The sequence below is a fragment of the Arvicanthis niloticus genome, chromosome 24, assembly GCF_011762505.2.
Source record: "Arvicanthis niloticus isolate mArvNil1 chromosome 24, mArvNil1.pat.X, whole genome shotgun sequence".
In the NCBI taxonomy this organism is placed as follows: domain Eukaryota; kingdom Metazoa; phylum Chordata; class Mammalia; order Rodentia; family Muridae; genus Arvicanthis; species Arvicanthis niloticus.
This window is the reverse complement of record NC_133432.1, coordinates 4,949,819-4,975,966: the sequence shown is the minus strand read 5'-3', so window position 1 is coordinate 4,975,966 and position 26,148 is coordinate 4,949,819. Positions and strand designations below refer to the sequence as shown.

At 50.6% G+C, this 26,148-nt stretch overlaps 1 protein-coding gene across 4 annotated transcripts in view; it reads right to left on the bottom strand.

Annotated features, from left to right (window-relative positions):
- The window catches only part of Acacb (acetyl-CoA carboxylase beta), a 109,721-nt gene that overhangs the window by 8,873 nt on the left and 74,700 nt on the right, over positions 1–26,148 (bottom strand). For all 4 annotated transcript variants that reach the window (XM_076922462.1, XM_076922463.1, XM_076922464.1 and 1 more), the window contains 18 exons: positions 24,025–24,143; positions 20,139–20,276; positions 19,784–19,883; positions 19,596–19,703; positions 18,247–18,303; positions 17,781–17,822; positions 16,736–16,951; positions 14,933–15,088; positions 13,628–13,831; positions 12,645–12,800; positions 10,500–10,622; positions 10,136–10,405; positions 8,092–8,189; positions 6,693–6,813; positions 4,723–4,833; positions 3,560–3,703; positions 2,701–2,821; positions 1,355–1,451 (listed from right to left, as the gene is read on the bottom strand). In XM_076922462.1, the coding sequence (XP_076778577.1) occupies positions 1,355–1,451; positions 2,701–2,821; positions 3,560–3,703; positions 4,723–4,833; positions 6,693–6,813; positions 8,092–8,189; positions 10,136–10,405; positions 10,500–10,622; positions 12,645–12,800; positions 13,628–13,831; positions 14,933–15,088; positions 16,736–16,951; positions 17,781–17,822; positions 18,247–18,303; positions 19,596–19,703; positions 19,784–19,883; positions 20,139–20,276; positions 24,025–24,143 (2,381 nt within the window). The remainder of the gene's footprint in view (positions 1–1,354; positions 1,452–2,700; positions 2,822–3,559; positions 3,704–4,722; positions 4,834–6,692; positions 6,814–8,091; positions 8,190–10,135; positions 10,406–10,499; positions 10,623–12,644; positions 12,801–13,627; positions 13,832–14,932; positions 15,089–16,735; positions 16,952–17,780; positions 17,823–18,246; positions 18,304–19,595; positions 19,704–19,783; positions 19,884–20,138; positions 20,277–24,024; positions 24,144–26,148) is intronic.

Here is a 26,148-nt window from a genome sequence, read left to right as displayed (position 1 = left end):
AGAGACACCTTCTGGGGGCCCCTATGGCTGTGGGACTGATCTAGGGGCAAAGGCCACAGCCCCACAGTAGGTGGCGGAGGCTCTAAGGCCCAGGTGGGCCCACACTACACAGGAGGTGTCATCGTCCATGACAGGTCTCTCCAAACTGGCTTTCTTTCCTTTATTGTTGAGATCATAATTTAATTACAATGTTTCTCTCTTCCCTTTCCTCCCTCCCTCCTTTCCTTCAAATTCATAGCCTCTGTTTTTATTGTTATTATATGCATATATGTATTCATATATACACATATATTTCTAAATATAACTTGCTCAGGCCGTGTAAGGTTACATGTGTGTACGTTTTCAAGGATGACCGTTTGGCACTGGATGGGGGGGACCACCTCTCCTGCTCCCAGCTTTCTCAGTTGCCTGGAGTTCTTTGTGTAGGGCTGAGGCATCATGGGCTTTTCCCTGTCTAGGTTGGCACATGTGTTGGAGTCATTCTTGTTCAGCTGGCATTTTTATTTTTACTTTTTAATTTTTGAAGTCTATGTGTGGTGTATAAGCACACACTGTGTGCGCACATGTGCATGTGTGCATGCACATGTGTGTGCATGTATGTGGGGTGCACACATGTATGTGCATGTGCATACACATGTGTGTGATCATGTATGTGCATGTGTGTACATGTGTATACTTGTGTATGCTGTGTGCGCATGTGTTCATGTGTATATGTGTGTGGCGTGTAGGCATGCGTAAGCAAGTGTCCCCACATGAATGTGCATGTGTGCAGACCTGTGTGTGTACATGTATGTGGGTGTATGTGCACACATGTATATGTGTGCATGCATGCGCATATGCTCACATGTGCAGGGGTATGTATTGTGTAGGCATGTGTGAGCAAGTGTGCACATGTGTGTGCATATATGTGCACACATGTGAGTGTGCATGTGTACACATGTGTATAAATATGTGTGCACACCTGTGAGTGTGCACGTGTGTGCACATGTGTGTACATACATGTAGAGTTCACTGTTGGCTATCTTCCTCATTCATTCTCTTTCTCGTAATAAGATACAGGGTGAGTCATAACCTGGAGCTTTCTACCTCAGAGTGGCTGGGCTCTGACCCCCTAACCCTAGTGCTGAGATTACTACTGCAGCGCTGGCTTCTCATGTGGGTGTCAGGGAGCTGGACTCCGGTCCTCCTGCTGGCAGGGCAAAGCACTTCTTAGCTATCTCCCCAGTCCCTAATTTTGCCCTTTGCATTCAGAAAAATCTATGGGCCAAGAAGAAAGGGCCCTGGCAGCCCCGGCCTAGTGCTCGAGAGTCCCAGAGCCTGTTGGGCAGAGTGCAGCCCACCCATCTCAAGTTACCTTGCTCTTCCGGTCACCACAGTCTGGGCCCAAGGTGCCATGATTTCCTTGAAACTGCCGTGGTCGAAGAACCCACTCTGCCAGGTCCCCTTCAGAGCTGTGGGCAGAGGGATGGAGGCCCTGACTGAGGTCTGGGGAGGCCCAGGGTCTGCCTGGCAGGGTACACTGCTATGGCCTTGACCCCATAGGCCTGTGTTCCTTCTCCTGAAGCCCACACAGAGTCTAAACCTTTATACCAAAAACCAAAAACAACTCCCAGACAAAACAAAACCACGATTACAAAAGCTACATCAAGATGGGAATTCGTTTCTGAGGGTATTCCAACTGCTCATGTAACACCAGACATGCTGACATCCCAAACACAGCCCCTGCCCAGAGATGGCAGGGTTAGAAAATTCCTTCTTCCCACAAAGTGAGATTCCAGGAAGGGACCACCAACCCTGGAACCTTATTCTGGCCCATTGACTATGGCTTAGTATCCCTGAGAGGAAGCAGGTCACCCCACGTCCCAGAGACACACAGGGTGACATTGGTACTACAGCCATGGCTGGGGTTGGGGACCAGGATTGGGGCAAATGGCTGCCATTCTGACAAGAGCTGAAAGGCCTGGCAGCAGGTGACTCAAACACAGCAGAGGCTGGATGCTGAAAATAAGACCCGCTGCTTCAGCCCCTGACTTAGGACTCGGGGCTGGCTCCACAGGGTACAGCACACAGTGGGACATACCACCGGAGGGAGAGCTCTATAAAACAGAGAAGTCATGGGGACCCTTCTGTTGTGGGGAGGTCCTTGTCTGCACAGCTGCACAGTTGAAGGCAGCCGCACGTGAACTTTTAGACGTGGGCCAGGGTGACAGGCTGGCTCAGTCTTCCCATCCGAACAGCCCTTGTAATATAGCATCCCTCCAAGAGACAAAGACATTCCCTGGGGAGGGAGAAAACGTGTGTGTGTGTGTGTGTGTGTGTGTGTGTGTGTGTGTGTGTGTGTGTGTCTGTGTGTGTGTGTGTAAGAAGTCATTCTCCCTTGTGAAATCTAGCCAGAGGGAAAGAGGCAAGAAAGAGGTGAAGTCACTGAGCACTTTAGAGAAGGAAGACCTGGTTAGTGCTGAACTATAACCCTTGGCTCCAGATACTGAGCTGTTTCCAACCCATGTTGGTCCATGGCCCAGGAAAAGCACAGAGTTCAACCTCCATCCCCACCTTTGAGCTCACACCCACCCACCCCTGCCGAGAGATGCGACCATACATAAACACTTCCATCAAAATGGCCCTTTACAGTAGACCCAGAGAAGAGTTCCGAGTCTGGGGTCCCCCACACACACACCCCACAAACACTTTGGGACTTACTTGGGTGAGGCCTCCCTGCAAGCAGCCACCTGGGGTCATAGGGAGCTTTGGTTGGGGTGAATTCAATTTCCCTGTCGATGGGGTCAGAAGGAGTGATGATGGGGACTGGGCTGCGATTGTCCTACAAAAAAAGTCCAGGGCCATCCAGGTCAGTCCCTGCGGCGTCCGCCTGCTCGCCCCTCTGTGCACATCTCTAGCTTGCTACAGCACCCCTTACTGGGGCTCTCAAGCCACTGCTCCTGCTAGAAAATGGTACTAAATACTGTCTACATTCCTCTGAAACTTCAAAAAGACCTGGGTGTGTCAGAGCTCAGATAGAGTCTGGGAGCCACTAAGGACCAGCATTCTCTCAGTGAGGCAATTGAAGAAACTGAGGCCCAAACACCTACCCAGTCAAGACTAATTAGAGCAGTCCTGTGAGATGACAGATAATTTTTCAGTATAGGTCCTGTGGGGACTAATGATAATTGATAACTAATCAGTCCAGTCCAGGGTAGCCTTGCAGGGGAGGCCCTGCAAAGAGCAGAGCCCTGGGCATCAGGCCCCCGCACCACCATGGCAACATACTTTACAGATGAGGAAAATGAAGGCTCAGAAAGATTGGGAGGCTGCCTCAGGCTTACTGTTCCTGAAGAGGAAGCCAGGAAGGGGTCAAGGCTGACTGTGAGGTCTGAGGCTGTTGTCCAACATCACCCTTTTCAAAAGATCAGCAGACAGTGTCCCTGCATCCTTATGTCCTTGCAACACTTCAGAGCCTCCCCAAAAGCAGAGGACAAGGCTGAGTATCAGAGAGGGATGGTGGGAGGAGGCCGGTCCCCCCACAGGAGACTAGGCGTCAGGCCGCCAAGGAGTACCGCACCTTCGGCATATAGGACAGCCATTCCAGAATGGTGCAGACACCCTCAAAGTCATCTGGCACAGTGACGTGGGAGACTCCGTTGGTGTGCATGATCTGCACGCCGCCCAGCTGGTTGTTGGATGTGTAGACCTCTCTTCCCAGAACCTGCTTTGACACAGCACAGTTAGCAAAGCCAACCCATCTTGCTGGGTCCTCTGCTCTGGACATCTGTCAGAAGGACCTAGAAGCTTCTGAAACACCTGCCACGCAGGTTATACCCAAACCAATCCCTTCAGGGTCTTCAGGGGGAGTGCTAGGCAGTGGTGGTCTCTCTGTCTTTAAGAACTCTAGGCAGTTCTAAAATGCAATTTGGGAACCATCAACACCCGAGATCTGGACAACTAATGGGTTCCAGGTTCGGCAGCAGGTCTGTAGCAGGTCTACCCCGGTGCTGCTGCAAGAACCGCATGTGGAGCGTCTCGGTGGGCTCTCAGTGGGCATTAAACACGGAGAGTCCCAAGCCACGTGGAAAATCCTTCAGGTTACAAAACAAGCAGGTGATGGAACTTTATGCTCAAGGGGAATGAGCTGCAGGCGAGCCAGAACACAAGCGTTCGACCCCAAAGCATAGAAGATGCAAAGTCGCTTGTGGGGCTTTTCTCGGTTTCCTGCAAAGTGTGACGCCACTTTAATAATATTTTTAATGTAAGCTGGAGAGTTAGTTCCAGGAGGGCGGGTCACCAGGGGTTCGGGAATCTGCAGACTGAAAAAATAGGGCTCTCTTCTGGAAGGAAATTGGTACTCGGAATCCACAATGGCTGCTGCGGCTGGGGTGGTTCAAATGAAAACAAAGAAGGAGTGGTCTTATCGGAGGTGTGGCCTTGTTAGAAGAAGTTTGTAACTACGGGTAGGCTTTGATGTTTCAGACACTCAAGTCAGGCCTACTGTCTCTTCCCGTTGCCTGCCAATCCCGATATAGAACCACGTCTGTGTGCCACCATGTTCCCACCACGACAATAAAGGACTGAACCTCTGAACCTGTAAGCCAGCCCCAATTAAATGTTTTCTAAGAGATGCCATGGTGATGGTTCTCATCACAGTAGTGGAACACCAGCTACGACAGCTGCCATGTGAGATGTGACCAGGTCCCCACACCGCCCCTCCCCTGGCCTGGCCTATAGCACCTTGTTGAGAGCACTGGCCCCTGTGAGGATGATGTGAGAGTTTTCCACTTGGATCACCCGCTGTCCGAGCCTCACCAGGTAAGCCCCGATCCCAAGGGCGCGGCAGGTTACCTATGGAGACACACACACAGAAGGGCATCTCACTGTGCAGTCACAGCTGGCAGAACTCTCTAAAAGATGATCCTCCTGCCTCTGCCTCAGCCTCCCAGGTGTTGGGATTACAGGTGTGTACCACAGCTGGCTGGAGTCTTGTTTCCTTTTGGCACCTATGTCAGCTTGGCTTCTGTCATTATCTGTCCCTTAAATGCTCTTCAGAGGCCCACCCAGTTAGAGGTAGTAGAAACTCTAAGAGGTGGGCCCTGTGAAGGTCCCCAAGAGACTGGAGGGCTGTCACCATGAGAGGCCAGCAGCTTCCTCCATCCCTGGCTGCCTGGCCCTAGCTGAGCAACCATGCTCTCTGCCTTATATCCACACAAGAGGCTCAAACCGTTGGGGCCACGACATCTCATGGCCCCTCTGAAACTCCAAGTCCAAATTAACCTTTTCTCTTTATAAACTGAGTACATCCTGTATCTTTGTCATAGTCACAGGGAGTAAACGATGTGACTTTTATCTGAAAAGAACAGGGTCAGTCGAGAAGAGTATTAGGAAGTCAACGGCACACACCGGCCACTGCTGGTGCTGAGCTAACCCGCAATGGCTTCAAAAATATATAAGACTTGAGGGTATGTGAGTGAGGAAGGCCTGCGCCAAGTCAACACCGCCAGACCATGGTCCCATGGGTTTCTGTTTGGTTTTTGAAACAGGGTTTTGCTATGTAGCCCAGGCTGGCCCATCCCCCTGCCTCAGCTTCTCAAGTGCTGGGATTGTGGGTGTACACTACCATGCCCAGCTCACCTCACCTTCCTGGTTTGGCTAATGAGCTGTGATTGGGTCCTGGGGCAGTGTGTGAGTATGAGGTGCCCGTGGGGATGGGGTGACCTGCCCATCCTCAAGTCACATAAAGCTGTTAAACATTTGACACCTTTATTCTTTTACTTAAGAATTTTGCATTAATTTGTGTGTGTGTGTGTGTGTGTGTGTGTGTGTGTACGTACTTGTTGCAACATACACATGGAGGTCAGAGGGCAACAGGAGAGAGTCCGCTGTCTCCTTCTGTCACGTGGGTTTCACACATGAAACCAGGTTATCAGACTTGGTGGCAACCAACTTTGCTGAATGAGCCATCTTGCTGGGCATCTATTTTTAAATTTAATTTTATACTTGTTTTTGAGACAGGGTCTCAAAACTATATAGTCTTGGCTGGCCTAGAACTTGCAGCATAGACCAGGCTAACTCAAAGTGATTCTCCAGACTCTTCCTCGACAAACCAGAGAAACAGGCTCGAGACAGCTGTTGAACCTGAGACCAAACTGGGCTCTGTGAAGTTATGGTTTCAGATGTTGCTGTATTGACAAACTGTAGTTACACGCAAATGGGGAAGGCCAGGCATGGTTGATCCCAGCACTGAAGAAGCTTAGGCAGCAAGGTTCGAAAGTTCGAGGCCCGGCCTGAGTTATATAGCAAGACCAAGTCTCAAAAGAGAGAGGGGCGGGCCTGGGGAATGGCTCAGCCAGAAAGAAAGTGGTGCCAGACAACCGTAAAGAGTTGAGTTTAGATTCTCAACGGCCAGATAAAACTCAGGCATGGCAGTTCGCAGCCCTAATCCCAGGGCTGGGGAGGCAGAGACAGGAGGATCCTGCAGCTCGCTGGCCAGCTGTAGCTGTATTGGCAAGCTCTAGACTCAGCAAGACTCTCTGTCCCCCGCCCCCCACACAAAAAAAAACAGATGAAAAGGGATCGAAGAAGATGCCTAATGTTGACCTCTGGCCTCTACATGGGTGTGCACTCACGTGTGCACACGCATTCGCACACGCATGCACACATACAAAAGGGAAGCGAAGGAAGGAGGAGACCAGGAAGGCACTTACCATGCTGATGGTGACAGTTTTCTCATAAGCCAGGGAAGCTTCTCCTGCAATCATGCCTGAGCCCCTCAGGTTCTCCACACCCAGGCCACCATCCTTCCCGATGACATCCACGATGATGTACCTGCAAGGTTCAAACAGGACTGACGTCAAGGCTCCTCAAACCCAAAACAACAGAAGTGCACATTTCCCACAGGTCTAGGCAGGGGGTGGGGGTGGTGATGAGCAAAGACAAACGCTGGGACCCCGAAACAGTCAGAGGCAAAGTAAAGATGGGGCTCAGGGCCCTGGGTACTATGCTTCCAAAAGATCAAGGTGGACACAGACAATGGCCATCCCCCACTCACACAGAGGCTCAGTGAGACACACCCTTCCCTACATCCCTTAGCCTTTGTCTGTGGAAGAATGACCTTAGTTCATGACCCAGCCGTGATTCACGACCCCAAGGGGTGAGCCACCCTGGCCAGCTCCCCGCTAGAAATTCACAAATGGTAGTATGTGAGGGGCTTGGCAGGTCTTAGGAAGCTGTTTTGCTGGCTGCATTTAACTGAGTTTCCCAAACTTATCTCACTGTGGATTTAAAAACATTTCACATGCCATTTATATTCCAGGAAGTCGCCTAGAGAATCCGGGCTTTGTTTGACCCCCTTAATTGCACTGGGGAAGACATCTGGGAATCTCTCACGTTCTCAGAGAACAGACCCCCAGGGAGCACCGGATCTTTTTGGATAATTGGGTCATAAGACGTGAACCTTTTGCTGGGTGGTGATGGTGCACACCTTTAGTCCCAGCACTTGGTGGGGGGGGGGGGGGCAGAGGCAGGTGGATCTCTGAGTTTGAGGCCAGCCTGGTCTATATGGCGTGAGTTTTAGGATAGCCAGGGCTACACAGAGAGACCCTGACCCAAGAAAGACAGAGAGTGAAAAAGAGGTAGAGACACAGAGAGACAGATAGGGTGGGGGGATGAAGGAAGGAAGGGAGGGAAGGGAAGAAGAAAGGGAAGGAAAGAAGGGAAGGGAAGAAAAGGAAGGAGAGAATGAAAGGATAGAGGGAAGGAAGTGAAGGAGAAGAGGAAGGGAAGTAAGGAAGGGAAGAAGTGAACCTTTAAAACCTAACCCCCCCTCCCCCCATGAACTGCTTGCTATTTTGGGTACAGGATGCATCCCTGCAGGTGTTGTTCCATGTTTCATCACCTGCCTAGGGTATACAAGGCTCAACAGAGAAAAAGAAGGAGGAGAAAGGGAGGAAGGGACAGAGGGAGGAAGGGAGGGAGGGAGGGAAGGAGGACTGAATCATTTGGCAGTAACCAGGAGTTATTAGCACCGCACATGGAAGCGCCCCCTCTGGGCAGCTGAGGTGAATTGTGACTACGCCAGGTCTTGCCCATCAATGAGGCCTTTACCTGGATTCACCTTCATCCTCGATGTGCTTGCAGTGTACCGAGTTCTGGGAGCTGATCCGGGTGTAGTCTTGGGGCGTCAGGTACAGGTATCTAAATCCCTTTAAAAAAAACACACTTCAGTGAGCTGCAATCCTGTTCTGTGGACTCCACAACCACCAGACCGTCAGGTGTCAACACCGTCCAGGGCGGCTGTGGATAGCATCTTCTGTACAGCGACACACTACAGGCTCACACCACCTGCCAAACACGGGGCTACTCCAAGCTTCTCTCTCCTTTACCCACAGCCTCACCCTCTGTCTGGTTATGTACTGTCTAGGGAATGTGTGTGCTCGCGTGTGCACATGTGTGTCTGTGTGTACATGGCGGGCAGCCCAAATCTGAGGGACCGGAAGTACCTCAGATGTAAATATGTCTAGTTTTGGAATGCCTGCTTCTACCCACTGAGACATCTTGGGGGATGGGGCTCATTCATGTTTCGTAGGTACCTATAGGGTACAGCAGCGGTTCTCAACCTGTGTGGGTCATGACCATTGGAAAACACGTAAAGCTGAGCAGTGGCTCAGTAGGAAAATTACATGTATGAAGTAGCAACGAAAATAAATTTATGGTTGAGGGTTCCCAAGACCGTTGAAAATGTGTTTCCCAGTGGTTGTAACCCACAGGTTGAGAACTGCCAGGCTAGAGGTATAACCTATATGTAACCTATAGATAGCCCATATATAACCGTATAACATACTGTCATGATTTTGTGTGTTTTCACTGTGAACCAACCCATGAGCTCAGGTGTGGGTAAAAATTGTTACTTTAGGGATGAGATTAGTGACCAGAAGGTTTCAGATTACAGAGCATTTTGGATTTCAGGGGTTTAGACTAAGAGTGGACTAAAGATATAATTTTAAAAAAAAATAGAAAATTAATTTTCTACTCCCAAAGTGCTTTTTTTCCCCCTCCTTTAGGGAAACAGTGTCACTGTCTGGAGAACATGTTCTGTGTGAGAGTGACTGACCGGCATCTCACGCCAGGGCTGTGTGCCTACAGCGACAGGAGAGGCGGGTGGAGAGGACCGCTCCCTAGAAGATTACTTGACAACTATCCTAGAAGCCTTGACAGATCCCAAGCCTAGGAAGACCCGTCTTAGACAGAAGGTGAAGGGCACCTGAGGAACGATGCCTGAGGTTGTCCTCTGACCTCTGCCTACATGAACACACACACGTGCACACACATGCACCCACACATGTATATAGTACACCCTCACACATGCACACACGTGTCCTCACACACACATACACACACGTGCACCCTCATACATGCACACATACATGATCTAAGGCCTGGGTGTGGGACATTACTCACTTTGCATTCTGGGTATACATGGATTTAGAAGCCGGGGTACGTCACCTACATATCTACAAGTTTCTTGTTGTCATGCCCGTAAGGGGTGTTTTTAGCCATTTCCTGCCAATCACCATGCCCCAAAGCATTTTGTTTCTTTGTTTTGCTGTTTTGTTTTGAGACAGGTCTCACTACATAGGCCAGGCTGACCTTGAAGTCTATCCTCCTGCCTCAGCCTCAGACGTGCATGTGGCACTATGCCTGGCTCAGTGAATCTGAGTTGTATAATGAACGGTTGGCTTAAGGTCCATGTACATCTCTACCCTTTCCCACCGTCTCACAGGAAGCTCGACATCCTGTCGATGAGATGCCGGCTTTGTCTGTCTTACCTTCATGGGGTCAGAAGCAGTTTAGATTTTGAATTTTTTTTTTTTTCAGACTGGCATATTTGCAAATAATGAGATATCCCAGGAGCGAGGTACCAAGTCTAAACCAACATTCATCCATGTTGCTCACATACCACACACACAGCACCTTCAGGTGCCCGTGTTCTGACTGAAACTCAGTGAATGAGGTCGGGTGGGACTCTCTGTTTGGGACATCACACTGTCACTTAAGCTTTGGATCTGGAAGCGGTTCTGATACGGGGGCTTTGGGTTAGGGAATGATCCATCCAGGTAGGCATCACGCTGCAGCCACGCCTTTGACGTACTTTGTGGGGATCTTCTGGGTCCACCCAAGCCACTTGGAATATCTGTTTGATCTCCTCAGCCAGGCCCATACGGGCCCCACTGTTAGCTGCCAGGTAGATCTGGGGGATGCCCTCTGTCCGGGCCATCTCAGATGCCCGAAGGTACAGGAAGTCCTCCCCTACGCCGAAAGAGCCTATTTGGAAGGTGATGTCGTTGCTGATGACAATGGCGTCCCGGCCTTCTGGATACTCCGGGGTCTTGAACCTCATTTTGAAGGCCACCATGCCCACCTGGGAATGAGATGAGGGCTAAGAAAAATGACTCTGGTTCTTCCAGGTGACATCTGAAGCAAGCTGACCCCAGCTGCCATGTCCCACCTCTTACCTCGTTACAACCGGGAAGCCGGTTCATCTCCACCAGCTGGCCCTGGGAGTCCAACACCAGCTCTGTGTATGTCAGGATATCTTTGGGGTACTTCTCTGGGGAGCCCCACAGTTTAAAGAGAGCCTGGGAGAGAGGAAAAGCTTGGAGTCATGGGTAGGGAAGCACTGCCCTTCCTGGTTGGAGGTGGCATGTCAGAGCACCAGGTCTTCAGTTCCATTCCCCACCCTCTCTTTTTTTGAAACAGAGTGTCTGTCTGTGTCTGTCTGTCTGTCACTCTCTCTCTCTTTCTCTCTCTCCCTCTCTTTCTCACTGAACCCAGAGCTTACTTACTGTCTAGACTGACTGCCACCAAGTCCCAGGAATTCCCCTGCCTCTGCCTCCAAGAACTCAGAATTACGCGTGCACACTACCGGGCCTGGCTTTTTTAAGTTGGGGGCTGTGGAAGTCTGAACTTGGGCTGTCACACCCGTGTGACAAGCCTGTTACCCACTGAGCCACTTCCCCAGCCAGGACATATTGTTTGAAGTATTGACTCAGCTTGGTACCAGATAGCTCAATGGTTAAGATTTATGGTTTCTTCCAGAGGCCCCAGGACCCACTTTAGACAGCTCACAACTACCCATAACTCCAGCTTCAGGGGGTCCAACACGCTCTGGGCTCAGCTGGCACCAGAATGCATATTAACATGTGCGAATAAACTCGGCACATGCACAAGAAGAGAGACAGCCCATGTGATCCCACTTGTGTACCCGTGTGTGCCAGAGGAGTCGGATACTGAGCCTGGTGGGTGTGTCACAGATGGGCGATAGCGTATCTCCCTTACCCCTGCCTTTCTACATGATCTAAATCAGTGCTCCCCAACCTTCCCGATGCTGCAACCCTTTAACACAATTCCTCATGTTGTGGCCCCAACCATAAAATTATTTTTGTTGCTATTCCTTAACTCTAATTTTGCTACTGTTATAAATCATAATGTAAATAAATATCTGATATGTGGGACACCTGACATTCAACCCCTGTGAAAAGGTTGTTCAAACCCAGAAGGGGTCTCAACCCACAGGTTGAGAACCACTGGTCTAAATGAATAATCAGAAAAACCTAATATTATTTTCTTCCGAGACGGAGTCTCACTATGTTATACAAGCAGGCCTCCAACTCCTATCAGGTGATGCCCCTGTCTCAGCCTTCCGAACAGCTGAGACTGCAGGCAGGTGCCACTGCATCTGGCTCCCAGACGTTGTCTAAGGGTTGGGCTAAGATTCCTCAAAGCCAGTATCAACTGCATAGGTATCTATTTCCTTGTCGGAACACACTGTGACAAACCAGAATGTGTCCCTGGGGAAATGGCACACAGGAATGCTCTTGTCCCTGGGGAAATGACTCATTCTTATTTCTCTGTACTGTTTTCAGGGGAAAAAAAACAGATTATCAAAAGACTAATTACTTTAAAATAAAATGTACACACACACACGTACTGCCTCCTCTCCAGGGTCAGCCTGGCCTCAGAATGGGACCTGGCAAGCAGCAGTTAACATATAAACAAGCAAACAGATCAGAAGGAGGGGCCGGAGGCGATGGCTCAGGCAACAAAGTGGGGTCCTCACAAGCATGAGGACCAGGGTTCAATCCCACAGAGCTGGATGGGAGGAAGCCTTGGGTTTGCAGGCTGGCCATACTGGCCAAATTGGCAGCCTCCAGGTTAACTGAGAGACCCTGTCTCCAAAAGCAGGATGGAGAACAAAGAACATACCTGATGTTGACCTCTGGCCCCTACACACACATGAACACATGTGCGCGCACACACAAACACACACTCGCACATGCAAATACATAAGCAAGCCAAAAGCAAAGATTAAATGTTGAACAATTTGTCATAGGCTGTTGATTATGAGATACTTTTCTTCTCCCCCACCCGATTCCCTTTGTTTCCTAAGTTTCTATAGTACGTCACGTAACATGATAAACTTCAGTTTATCTGGGGATAAAGTACCATGAAGTCAATCATCCCTGCGTGAATTAATTCTTCCTAGGAAGACCTCACCTAGAACAGGTCTCGGAAGCATCACTTAAGACAAGAAATGGGTTCCCTCGGAAGGAAGGGAAGGGCCCCGGATGGTGGTTCACGTCTGAGCCCCCAGGACTTACCTGTCTGAACATCTCCGGAAAGTCGTACACATAGGTGGTCCCCAGGGACTGCGCCTGGAATCGCTTGGCCTGGAGCAGATCCTTGGTGACATAGGGCGTGTTGATCAACATCCCGTGCAGGCTCCCTTGCTTGTTACCAAAGGAATGAAACATGATCTGAAAGAAAGAAGAAGGGGGTGGGGCTGGAGAGGCCACTCGAGGGTAAGATCACTGGCTGCTCTTCCAGTGAACCTAGGTTTGAGTCCCGCCCCGACCTGAGTCCCCATAACAAAAGTTTAGTGGAGAGGCGGATCCTGGATCCTCTGTGCACAGTTTGTGCCCTTTGCTGTGTGGGAACCAGGACAGGACTGCGGGAGACAGAGCTCCACCCTCAAGATATGCAGACAAGAACCATGGGAATCATATGGGGTCTGTACCTGAATGACCGGCAGGACACCTGTGTCACTGTACAGCACGCTACGGTCAACTGAAACGTCTCCGTGGGAGAAGCTGGGTCAAGGGTAGACCTCATCCAATATTTTGTTCTGCACTACCTTTGCAACTTGAGAGTTGTGAGTCTCATCATTTCAAGTTTAAAAAGTGCATGTATACACATATATGCAGGTACACACATATATTCAAACACGCATGCACGTGTAAAATAGTACGGGGTTCATTTACAAAACTCGTTTCTACAAGGCGCTTGGGGGAAAGCATGTCTCTCTAGCGGACCAATGGCTGTGAGCTCTGCAAGGTAATGGCCACATACTCCACTTCCCACCGGCCGATGTGGTCACAGGAGGGACTCTACCATGGGGGGTGCTCCGCCCAGGAGGAGGAACAGATGGAAAACTACCACATCCCCCACACCCTGAAGCTATCCACTGGAAACCACCGTGATCCGAGGCGAGAAGAGGCAATGGTGGCTTCCACCCTCAGCCTGATGCCCAGACGTTCGGGCTCCAGACCCTGGCTGGCACAGACCCTGGCTGGCGCGCCCTTACGTTTCCAGATCTGGAGTCCGTCACTTCTTTGTAGAGGCTGATGTCCAGGTAGTAGCCGGACTCGTTGGTGATGAAGAGGCGGATGGGGATGGCGCTGTCCGAGGTTGTCTGCCGGATGTTGATCTTAACCTCGGCCTGCAGCACGCGGAGTTTCCACAGCCGGCTGCCATAGCGCATAACCATGGCACGCACCGACTCCTCGATCTGACGAGAAGCACAGCACCGTCAGACCCCGCCCCCGACACACACACAAGCAAGGGGACAGTGAAGTGTTCAGGAGGCGAGGAGCCCAGCAGCCGACATAAACTATTAGCGCCTAACCATGGATGCGGATGGAACCCCGGGCCTTGTGTATCCCAGGCAGGTGCTCTGTCACTGAGCTATATGGTCCGTGACGGGGTGACAAGCAACTTGTTCACGTGTCACGCTATCTTTTTGTGCCTCCCAGACAGTCAGTTTTCCTCTGGACTGGGTGGACGAGTCAAGCCAGGGCATCCACATGGGTCCTGTGAATCCTATAGATACTGACAACTTCTTTGGTTCCAGAATCAGCATAATAAAGTCTGTCTCCTGCAGCACAAACCTGTGCACAATCATCCCCCCCGCCCCCCCCCCCCCCCCCCCCCCCCCCGCCTCAGACTTTAGGCTCTCTTCTGTGCCAGCAGAGCCTGGAGCTACAGAGGGCATAAGCTCTGTCAGGCATTCTAGACACACGTGTGGTTCGAGCCCAAACATGGGGACACGGGACAAACTGGTGGATCTGATCTCTGACTCTCATCTAACCATGTGTTCATCCTTGTGGCGGTTTGTATATGCTTGGCCCAGAGAATGGCATTATTAGAGAGGGTGGCCTTGTTGGAGTAGGTGTGGCCCTGTTGGAGTAGGTGTGGCCCTGTTGGAGGAGGTGTGGCCCTGTTGGAGGAAGTGTGGCCTTGTTGGAGTAGATGTGTCACTGTGGGCTTGGGCTTTAAGACCCTCATCCTAGCTGCCTGGAAGTGAGTCTTCCACTAGCCGCCTTGAGATAAAGATGTAGGACTCTCAGCTCCTCCTGCACCATGCCTGCCTGGATGCTGCCATGTTCCTGCCTTGATGATGATGGACTGAGCCTCTGAACCTGTAAGCCAGCCCCAATGAAATATTATCCTTGTAAGAGTTGCCTTGGTCATGGTATCTGTTCACAGCACTAAAACCCTAACTGAGACCATCCTAGAACTCGGGCCTGGAGGACTGCGACCCCAGAGTGATGCAGCATGAAGAACTGTGGGAAAACACACCCGGGGCCCGGGAGAGCCACGGCGGTACAACCTTGAGTGGGTCCATGATGACGGTGGGCACGAAGTTGAGGAAGATGTGGTTGCAGTCGGTGCGCACGCTGGTGTTGTTGAAAGCCACCTCCAGCTCGTCCATGGCTTCCAGCAGCAGCCGCTCCCCTTCGTTCTGCAGGTACTCGAAGGAGGCTTCCTGCCAGAGGGCAAGTGAGGAGGCTGGCCTCAGCCGGAGGCCCTGTACCTAGCTCTTCCTGGTGTGTCTGCTGAGATGGCAGAGCCTTGCTGAGGGCAGAAAGCTGTTGAGGTTTGTGTCCCTGTATTCTGCACCCTGACGCTCAGACAGCTACACTGTGGCATCAGGGCATGCTTGGGAGTAGGGGGGCTTGCTGCTAAGCCTGACGGCCCGAGTTCAGTCTCCAGGTCCCACACAGTGGGAGTAAGAGGACAGACTCCCACAGTTGTCCTTCCGCTTCCACACACGTGCTGTGGTGCTCCCACCCACCCTCAATACATACATACATACATACATACATACATACATACATACATACAATTTTTAAATTATTTTTTAAAAAATTCATCAGTGGACGATTTGATTAAAAATCACCCCCTAACCCCAACATGTAAATAAACGGGTTGCCTTGTGAATGGTCTTTGTTCTCACAGAGCATGGCGTGCAAGTGAAAACAATTGTTCTGAGTGTCCTGCCCACACTCTGACCTTCTGCAGCCCACTTTCCATTCCACATCAGGATAGAGACAGAGTTTCTCTGTGTAGCCCGGGCTCTTCTGGAACTCTGGCTCTAGAAAGATCATCAACTCACTCTGTAGACCAGGCTGGCCTCGAACTCGGAGATCCGCCTGCCTCTGCCTCCTGAGTGCTGGGATTAAAGGCGTGCGGGCGTGCGCCACCACGTCTGGCTTGGCACTCTCACGTGATTTTTTTTAAAGCGTGTGTCTGTGTGGTATTCTATCTGTATGACGCAGACGAGTGCTATGCATCCATGTGCACCCCGGTGCTCAGAAACATGTGAGCACGTGTGCATCCAGGCCTGAAGTTGATAGCGTCCTCTACGGATCCCTCTCTGCTTTCTTCTTTTTAAATTGTGTGTGTGTGTGTGGGGGGGGAGTTATATGTGAGTGAGTGGCAGCAACCGTGGAGTCCACGGGTGACAGATCCCTGCAGCTGGAGTTACGAGCAGCTGTGGCCCGTGCCTCCAGCCGTCCACTCTATTTCTGGGCACAGGGTGTCTCACTGGACCTGGAGCTTGCTCACTCTGGCAAGCCTACTTGTCCCGAGATTCCCTGTCTCTGCTGGAATCACAGGGAACCACACCTGTGTAGTTTTCATGTGGCTCCGGGCCCACCTCCTCTGGCTTGCAGGATGGTGGTGAGTGCTTCATCTCCTGAGCCAGGCCCCCAGCTTGACTTTAAAATACTTTGAAGTAACATTTGAATTTTCACAATGTGATCACCAGTGGCTGATTGGATCCCATTACAGATGGCTGTGAACCACCATGTGATTGCTGGGATTTGAACTCAGGACCTCTGGAAGAGCAGACAGTGCTCTTAACCACTGAGCCATCTCTCCAGCCCCAGTGGCCGACTGGAAAACACGAGAACTTCCCTGAACAAGCCAGCATCTTTCCATCCCTGTAGCTCTCTTCTACACAGAAAATGTCACAAAATTAAGAATCTGACTGAAGCACCCCTGGCTGAGGTATCTGCAAGGACAGCGCACTGTCTGCTGACACCCAGAATGCAGCCCAGATGGAAACTTGGGGAAGCGAAGGCCAGAATAGAGGGACAAGCTGCATGGTGGGGACCCTGTGTCACCTTACCTTGGTGATCAGGTCTGAGTGTCGGATGATGGCTCGGATAAAGAACCTGTGGTCAGTCACCTCCAGCCCTTCCTTCACCTTGGCAGCTCCCAAGTAAAGATGCATCTTATGGTTGGCACAGGGCACGGCAGTCAGGTCAAAGTTACGCATCCGGCTCAGCTCCAGCTGGAAGGCCAGGGCAGGCTCCAAGTGGCGATAAATCCGGTCTTCTGCAAACTATAGGCCGGCCAGAGAAAGGATAGTCCATTTGTCACTGTGACAGTGACAGGCCTGCATGGTCTAGGCTCCACGCTGCTGAGCCTGGTGCTCAGAAATGAGACCTTATTGTGACACCTCATCATGAGCCATCTCTGAGGCTCGAGAGGTTTGCAGGTCACGGGCATTGCAAGAGCAACTCCTGAGTGTGCCCTGCGTGCCCCAGGACATACAAGAGCCACAAGGCTGCTGTCTGTCAGCATCTCTTATTCTTCAACTTCTGAACCTGGCTTCTTTATGGGTATAAGTCCCTCAAAGGAATCACCTGGCAGTTTTGGAAACTGAACTGGAGAGACAATAACAAGTCCTTATGTCCCCTCCCCTAAAGTCCCCATGTCCCCTCCTCCAAATAAGGATGGGGTTTACCCGAGTAAAACAGACCCAGAACCATCAAAAATACAAAGCGCTGAGCTCTTGAGGCCACCTGCTCTAGAACAGGAGTCAGCAAAGGTCTGGGTACTAAACATTTTAGGGTGATGAGCCATACGGGCTCAGTGTCTATGAAAATTACGGCTGATAGCTAATCAAACGGCTGCAACTGTGCTCCAAGAAAGATATATTTATAAAGCAGACAGCCAGCTTACTGAGTGCAGCAGCAAATGCAAAAATAAATCAAGTGAGCCGGAGCCCTGTGTGTCCAAGCTCACTGCAGAATACACGGGGGTTCTTCTGGCAGTATGGTTCCAGGGAAAAGTGAGGGAAAAGTGAAAAAATGCTCAGGCTCTGAGCATGCCCTTGGGGGAACGTGAAGGATACTCAGAAATAATAATATCAACCCCTTTCCTCTTACCTCGTCTCTCGCTCTGAAGGTGAAGAACTTGGGAAATTCTCTCTGAAAAAAAAAAAAAAAAAAAAAAAAAAAAAAAAAAAAAAATCCGTGCAAGTGACAATTCAGTGAAGGTAGACTCTGAACCCTGCCCCTGTGAATTTTGTGATCATTAAAAACGGCTCAGTCTGCTTCCACGATGAATCATCTGGAAAGATTGTCCTAGCAACTAATTGTTTCCATCTCACCTTAGAAAATAATTATCACCGACCTGGCCCAAGGCTCAGAGAATAGGAAAAGGATGCAGTCCGGGCGGTGGTGGTGCACGCCTTTAATCCCAGCACTTGGGAGGCAGAAGCAGGTGGATTTCTGAGTTCGAGGCCAGCCTGGTCTACAGAGTGAGTTCCAGGACAGCCAGGGCTACACAGAGAAACCCTGTCTCGAAAAACCAAAAAAAAAAAAAAAAAAAAAAAAAAAAATTGGGACTGACCTCTTGAGCAATAAGGAATGTGATTCTTCGGAGTCCGTGATCCATGAGGATGTGTTTCTGCGTGTAAAAGCACAGACACGTGGAGGATTATTCAGTTGGCAAAGGCCTGGTGTGCGGATATGTGTTGCTACACAGATGAACTCCACAAGTATAGTAAATGCAGGAAGCAGTCAAAGGTCCCGTAGCAGACAACATTCAGAATGAGCGAGTCTACAGAGCCGGGAAGTAGGTCAGTGGCTGCCTCCTCTGGGCTGCGGGGAAAGGCTGTGAGAGGGTTCGGGGTTCTGCTTCTCCGGTGATGTTCTCAAAATGACAGTCAAAATGTCAAAAAGAGACAAAATGCGAAGGCCGTGCAACTGTGCGCATACTTGAAAAGCATCAAACTGTGCATGTTGTGATTTTATTTTTTGATAGAAATGGGATTTGAACCTAGGACCCATGGTGTGCCAGGCAAAAGGTCTACCACTGAGCTATATCCTCAGTCTGAAGTCGATGGCCCTGTTATACACTGATGCTGTGTGCACTGGAAGTTATGAGACATGCGTGTAAGGGTTCAGACTTCGATGTTATGTACAGAAAACACAAGAGCAGATCAGTCAAGACACAGCCACACAGTCTTGTGGGGGACCAGGAGCATCCACTTTTGGTCTGAACTTTGATCAGTAGGGTAAAAACATGTCAAGGTTTGTATATGTTTGGCTCAGTGAGTGGCACTATTAGGAGGTGTGGCCCTGTTGGAGTAGGTGTGGCCCTCTTGGAGTGGGCGTGGCCTTGTTGGAGGAGGTGTGGCCCCAATGGAAGAGGTGTGGCCTTGTTGGAGGAGCTGTGTCACTGTGGGTGTGGGCTTTAATATCCTCATCCTAGCTGCCTGGAAGCCAGCATTCTGCCAGCAGCCTTCAGATGACGATGTAGAACTCTCAGCTCCTCCTGCACCATGCATGCCCCCACCTTGATGATAATGGACTGAACCTCTGAACCTGTAAGCCAGCCCCAATTAAATGTTGTCCTTATGAGAGTTGCGTTGGTCATGGTGTCTGTTCACAGAAGTAAAACCCTAAGACAAAACCCATCAAGTCATATCTACGCTCGACTTATTTTATGCGTATGAGTGCCACGCTCCTCTGTATATCTGTGTACACAGTGTTGCGGATGGTGGCCGGCAGCCGTGTGGGTGCTGGGAATTGAACCTGAGTCTTCTGCAAGAGAAGTCAGAGCCCCTAACCACTGAGCCATCTCTCTTGCCTGTCCCCATAAACTTTTTACTTTATTCCCAGCCTGGGGTATTTCATGATAGCAACACAAAGGTCAAGACAGCCAGTCTTCCGAGCCCAGAGGCGCAACGGGGATACCTTGGACTGCACAAAAGCACGGAAGACTGGCACCAGCGCTTCGTCCTCCACGTGGTCGGCATACTGGATGGCCACATTCAAGATATGGATGGGCTCCTCTCGAAGGCTCTGAGAGAGAAAAACAGGGGCTGGGGCCAAGGGGGCGGGGCTACAGCCGGCCCCTCCCCCAACACTGTCCACTGGGCTACCTTGCCGTCATCCTCCGAGTACAGGGAGGTGCAAGCCTTACTGAAGAGCGGAGTGTCTGTAGGGATGTTGGCGAAGCAGGAGATGACTTCATCGAAGTTCCTGTGGGGTGGGACAGAGGAAAGCTGAGGGAGCCCTGCCTCTAAAGGATGTAACCAGTCCCTGTGGTGCAGCAGCACGTTAGAACTTTGGCCTCCTGTCTAGACAAGTCCCTGCGGACCGTGGGCCAACCTTTCCCATCACTCCCCGAGGAGTCTGTCATTCTTAACTGCGGTGCCTGTGTCTGACTCTCCCCAAGTGTTAACGAATGAGTGGCTGGGGTTGGAGAAGCCCACACAGCCCCCTACGCCCCCCTACCTGGTGAATTCCTCAAATCTCCTGAAGGCCACCATGGCCCCCATCCGCTGGCACAGTGGGGAGAAGCCGCTGTCCATGAAGAGTTCCGTACTGTGCCTCAGCAGGTCAGGGTTAGAGACGCTGATGGGCACGGCCATCCTGCAGGGTGAGGAGAAAGGGAAGCTCGGGCAGCTGCTGCCGACTGGGCCCTCGGAGCGCTTCCTGTGAAGGACGCTTTGGAAAGCCAGGTGAGGATAACAGGCTTCCCCGGGTAGGGTCTGAAATGCGGGGCTGCAAGGGGAGACGTGCCACTAGGGGCAGGTGCTGAGGGGTTGCATCAGACTCCTCAAGACATGGAGAAGAGCCCAGGAAGTGAGTGAGTGAGTGAATCAATGAATGAATGTATGATGCACACATAACAAGTTCAGTCCCAATGTAGTCCCCAGGTAAATCCAAAGAGGCGAACACGGACACACAGAGGAGGTACACTCCCAGCCTCAGTTTCCCCTGGAGAGCCCAGCTCTAGGCAGCTGGTGAGGAAGCAAGTTTGGCCCTGGATTGCCCCAGGCCTCCAATCCCCTTCATCCTTTTCCCTGTCTTGGGATGAAGTCAGTCGCTGTTACAGTTTAGAGAGTCACTGTTCCCAGGTACCAAACTGTTGGGAGCCGACTTTTAGCAGAAAGTGGCTATCAGCTTTGCAGCCATCTTGAGCCATATACCCTGACATGAGACTTGTTTGACATCAGCCTACAACAGCTGAGCACACTCTGATAACATCTTAGTTTAGATACCTTGAGTGTGTGAGATTAAAGGTGTGTGACTTAAAGGTGTGTGACTTAAGAGTGTGACTTAGAGATCAGATTTAGAGACAAGACCTAAGGGCATGATTAAAGGCGTGACCTGAAGGCATGGCTTAGAAATGAGACATATAAAAGGCAGAGACAGACAGAAGAAATATAGGAGAACAACTAGGAACTAGGAACTCAAGACTTGGGACTTGGACTAGGAAGAGAGACTGAAGAATAAACGGGATTGAATCACACTCTGTCTGGTCTCCATTCTTCGAGTCCGTCCTCACTCTCTCTCTTGCTGAACCCTGACCTGCAGACCGGAGCGGCAGCTTGGGCCGGGAAACAGTGGCCGCCAAGCGTGGAGTGGAGAAGGCCGCAACATTTTTGGCCGCTCAAAGTGGGGCAGCTCAGGCCTCAACATTTTTGGCCGCCCAAACATGGGCTAGTGCGGTTCTCAACACCAAATCAGTCACGTGAGGACTTCGGAAGCAGGTATGAGATGGATGAACCCATTAAGTGTAAAACAGAAGGTGCACAGAAGCTGGGACTGCCCCGCCCCTCCTAAGAAGGAGGGCTGTTGCAAGGGTGGCCCTTGGCTGTCGTATGGAACTTGGACTTGGGAAAGGTTCCCTTTTCCTAATGAGTGTGGCTTACTGGGCCTGTGTGGCTGCAGCCAGGCTTCTGCACCAATCCTCTCTCGTAGCCTGGCAATTTTCCTTTTCAAAATGAACAAACCAACCAATCCAGGGTCTTGTGTGTTGGCCTGGCTGGCCTTGAACTCTGCTTGCGGTCTCCTAAGCACTGCTGCTTCTGCCTTACCAGGACCAGACTAGAGCCTACATGGAGCAGAGGCCGAAAAGAAGCCTGGGTGCTAACCAAGCTCAGACACGTCACAAGCTCATGGTGACGATTAAGCTTCCCGCCCAACTGTACTGGAGTTAGAATCGCCCGGCAGAGGGGCGACGTGCATTTCTGGGTGTCTGGGCATGTGTGTAGGTCCTCCGTGAAATAGTACATGACCCAATATCCCTTTGGGAAATCACTTCTCTCAGCTGCTCAGACGGAACAGTCAAGAGAAAAAACAACTCCTGTGGGACAATTTCAAAGTGCTGTATTACACACACACACACACACACACACACACACACACACACACACACACGTAAAACAAAAGCAGGAGAGAACCAGGAAAGCCTGCTCAGGAAAACAGGGACCCTGCCTCATGCAGATGAGTTCTGATTCATGGAACCCAAGTCACATGACCCCCACTCCAGCCACAAGCTAGGCCTCTGGGAAACCCAGAGAGACTCCAAGACAGAGGAACCAGGGATAGTGGCAGGGAGGGAGCCTTTGGATCCTGGTGGGGAGACATAGCTATATTCTAGAAGGTTCCACACTCTGCCTGGCTTCTGAAATAAGAGACAGGGAGCAGTGTGCAGTCAGAGAGACATCCCCATAAGAACACTGAGAACTCCCAGAGCACACAGACAAGCCACACCCGGCTTCTGGCTTACAGAAGCCACAGGTGTGGGGACAGAGCTCTGAGTGAGACTATGATTCAGGCTTTGGTTCCTACACTTAGCCTGTGGGAGAGAGGAGATCCAGGGACTCTCTTCTTCAAAACTGAGACGAAGGACACTTTTGGTCAGCTGATGGAAGGGTTTCGGGGATTAAGAACACAGATGTTGTGGGGTATTTGATCATGCAGATTGTGTTGTTTACTGGAAAAACCTGTGTCTAACTGTGGTGTGGTGTGGCTCAGCCTTAGCTCACACCTTTAACCTCAAACACTGAAGGTAAAGTTAGTTTGTAGAAGGAAACAGCCATGTTTGAAGTGATGTCTAATTGAGTGGCAGACAAAGTGATGAGTCAGAGAAAGATTTGACAGAGTAGGATCTGCCAACTCTCAAGAGAAAGAGATGAAAGAGAGACTACTTTTGAGAGCAGTGCAGGAGAGAGCAGACAGTTTGAATGGGAGAGTTTTACGGAGACAGGTTGAAGAGAGAACAAGCTAGACACAGGTGAAGACAGAATGAGCCAGAGAAAGAGAAGGAGCCAGAAGATTAGAACAAATCTTTGCCAAAGTTAGTTTGAGGCCAAGCAGGGCAACTCAGGAGCGGCTGAGAGAAAGCAAACTGAACCAGTCATCTCAGAGAGAAGTTTGAGCCAGAACAGCTGACTTGAACTAACCAGCCAGCAAACTGAAAGAGCTGGAAAAGGCAGGCTTATTCAGCAGTAAGTCTCAGAGGCTGAAAACATCCCAGGCCTAGATAAGATTGTACGGAGGCTAGAAGCTTCCAGCACTCGGCCTAGGTTAGCAGATGGTGGCGGCAAACCTCAGAGATGACAACTGCATCAGGAGGAAAAACAGATCCATTACACACAGAGGCTTCACACGTCACCCGGCTAGTGTTACAGGATAGTAATTGTTTTTAAAGTGCAAGCTAACTGCTAACACAGCTTCATCTGTGCAGGGTACTGTCCCGGGTGTGGCGCCTTTGCCTCATTTACCTTTCCCAGTGGTCTACGACAGCACGGTCCCCTGCAGTGATAGAACGTTCTAGAACCCTGTGTAATATGCAACCAAGGCCCCCACATGATGACTCAGCACTTTACGATTTTGTTTTTATAACAGTGTGTGTGTGTGTGTGTGTGTGTGTGTGTGTGTGTGTGTGTGTGAGAGAGAGAGAGAGAGAGAGAGAGACAGACAGACAGACAGACAGACAGACACAGTGCACATGTGGAGGTCAGAGGACAACTTCCTAGAGTCCACTTTCTCCTTCTATATTGTGAGTCTCAAGGACCGAGCTCAGGTCTTTGGGCTTGTAGACACGTGCCTTTAACTGCTGTGACATCTCACTGGCCCACATTTGAATGCTACTGTGTGTGTGACCGACTGGTTAGGTCGTCATTTCACGTCCATTGATGGGCATTCATGACAGCATACGTGGGTCCCCGACAGGAGATGACACTGGGTGGCTATCCTCGTTCCACAGATGAACATGCAAGGCTACAGGAGACCTACGGCGGGGAAGGGGTCTCCCCAGCAGCCGCACATACTAGCTGGATCCTTCCAGAGACAGTGAGGAAAGAAACAAGGAGGAACCAGTCCCTACCGGTTGGGGTGTGAAGAGGGCAGCATGAACTGGAACTCCACCACGCAGGTGCCGTCTGGGAGCTCCCTGTGCTGCAGGCTGTTTAACTCGTAGGCGATGTAGCCTCTCCGCACGTAAACCTGACGGAGCAGAGGGAGAACTGTGGGCATTCAGAGAGGCCAGCAGATTTCGGAGGGGCGAAGCGCTGTGCACAGGACAGCTGCAGGCTCTCTGAGCTGCAGGAAAGGGCATTTCTCAAGAGACTAGGAGCAAACATTTCAGACTTTGGGAGACCTCATTACTGATGAAGCCCCGAGATTCTACCACTGTAGCACAGAAGCCGCCCATTGGGGGGAAAAAAAATGAGTGTGTGTATCTGTGTTCTAATAAAACTTTATTTAAAAAAATAAGCAGTAGCATTGTTGGCCTGTGGTTTTATCAACTCCACTCTAACCAACTGGAATGTAACACCACAAGCCACATAATTTTAAATTCCTAGTAGCTACTTGGGGGGTGGGGGGTGGGATTGTATTATCTCTTTCCCCAAATATTCCAGCTATTTTCATCTCAACACGGGATGCTAAAAACACCCAGGGTTTCCTGAGCTTCCCAGGAGAACTACATACATCATAAGTCACTGTCAAGAGGATTTTGCTGGCTGTGATTCCCCTCAGAGAAGGGAGCCCACCCTGGGCCTTTCAGCATTGCCAACATGAACAACCCTTGCTCTCTGCCTTCCAGTCTGTGTAATAAATCCATCACAGTTGTGACCATGACAGCCCCAGTCCTGTGTGTCCTTGTTAATCACTGGAGTGTGCTTGGGGACCCCAACACACAGGATGAGGTCACTAACCCTATCGTTTTAAGAGCCTGAGCCTAGAATGGACATCCCCACTGTGCCTGAGTCACAAGGGAGAAGCTGAACTATGTTTAGTAAATATGCCTGATACGGATTGGAGCATATGACTGTACATCCTGGGGCCACGCAGACAGCTCAGTGTGTAAAACAACCGTGGTGCAGGCCTGACAACCTGAATTCAATCTCTAGCACCCACATAAAAAGCTATATGTGGTAGGATCTGTAATTCCAGCATTCCTATGCTGAGTTGGGAGACAGAGGCAGGAGAGCCAGCTGGAAGCTCACAGTCCAGCGCACAGCCTGGCAGCAGAAAAGAGATGCCTCAAAAAAAAAATTTTTTTTTTAAAGGTGCGCGCGTGTGTGTGTGTGTGTGTGTGTGTGTGTTCCCACCTGAACAGACAGATGACCTTTAACTTCCATGAGTGTCCCTGTGGCACATGCTTACCCTTGAGCCCTCTTTCTCTCTCAAACACAAAATTGATTAACTAAAAGGGTTTTTTTAAATTATTTATTTTATGTATATGAGTACACTGTAGCTCTCTTCAGACACACACCAGAAGAGATCCCATTACAGATGGTTGTGAGCCACCACGTGGTTGCTGGGAATTGAACTCAGGACCTCTGGAAGAGCAGCCAGTGCTCTTAACCACTGAGCCATCTCTCCAGCCCTAGCTAAAAGATTTTAAATGCTAGAAAAAAAAAAAAAAAAAAAAAACCCTCACAGATACAACTAGGAAATAACACTTGTCAAAATAACGTCCGATGGTGTGTCCTGGGTCTTGAGAGTGACCCAGCCTCCCCTGTAGCTGTCACAGGCTCAAAAGACCAACCCAGTCTCTGTGAAGACCTAGGCAAAGCTGGCCTGGCATAGGTGACCCATGAGGTCTAAAAGAGGAAAGAAAAGCTCAGGGCTCACAAGGAGTGGGGACACTGACTTGGTGGTCGAAGGTGAGACGAGACTGCAGCGATTCAACTCAGTGCCGGGGTGAGGAAGGTCCTGAGAACAGGAGAACCAGCTCCTACTTGCAGGAGTGGAAGCAAACTGTAATCCTGAGAGGGATCCATTGGGACAGAGTGCCTGGCAGACACCCCACCAGGGAAGCCTCTCCCTGCGCAGGGGAGGTGGCCGGTCTCTGCTCCAGACAGAAATGTCTTTGAGATACTGAATGCTCGTGAATTAGAAGTTTGGACAAGGTGATCTGGCTTGGCCCTGGGGTGTGGCCCAGCTGTGCCCCGTGTGGCCTGTGATGCCACAGGGCCTGGTAGTGTTACTGGCATGGACTTTG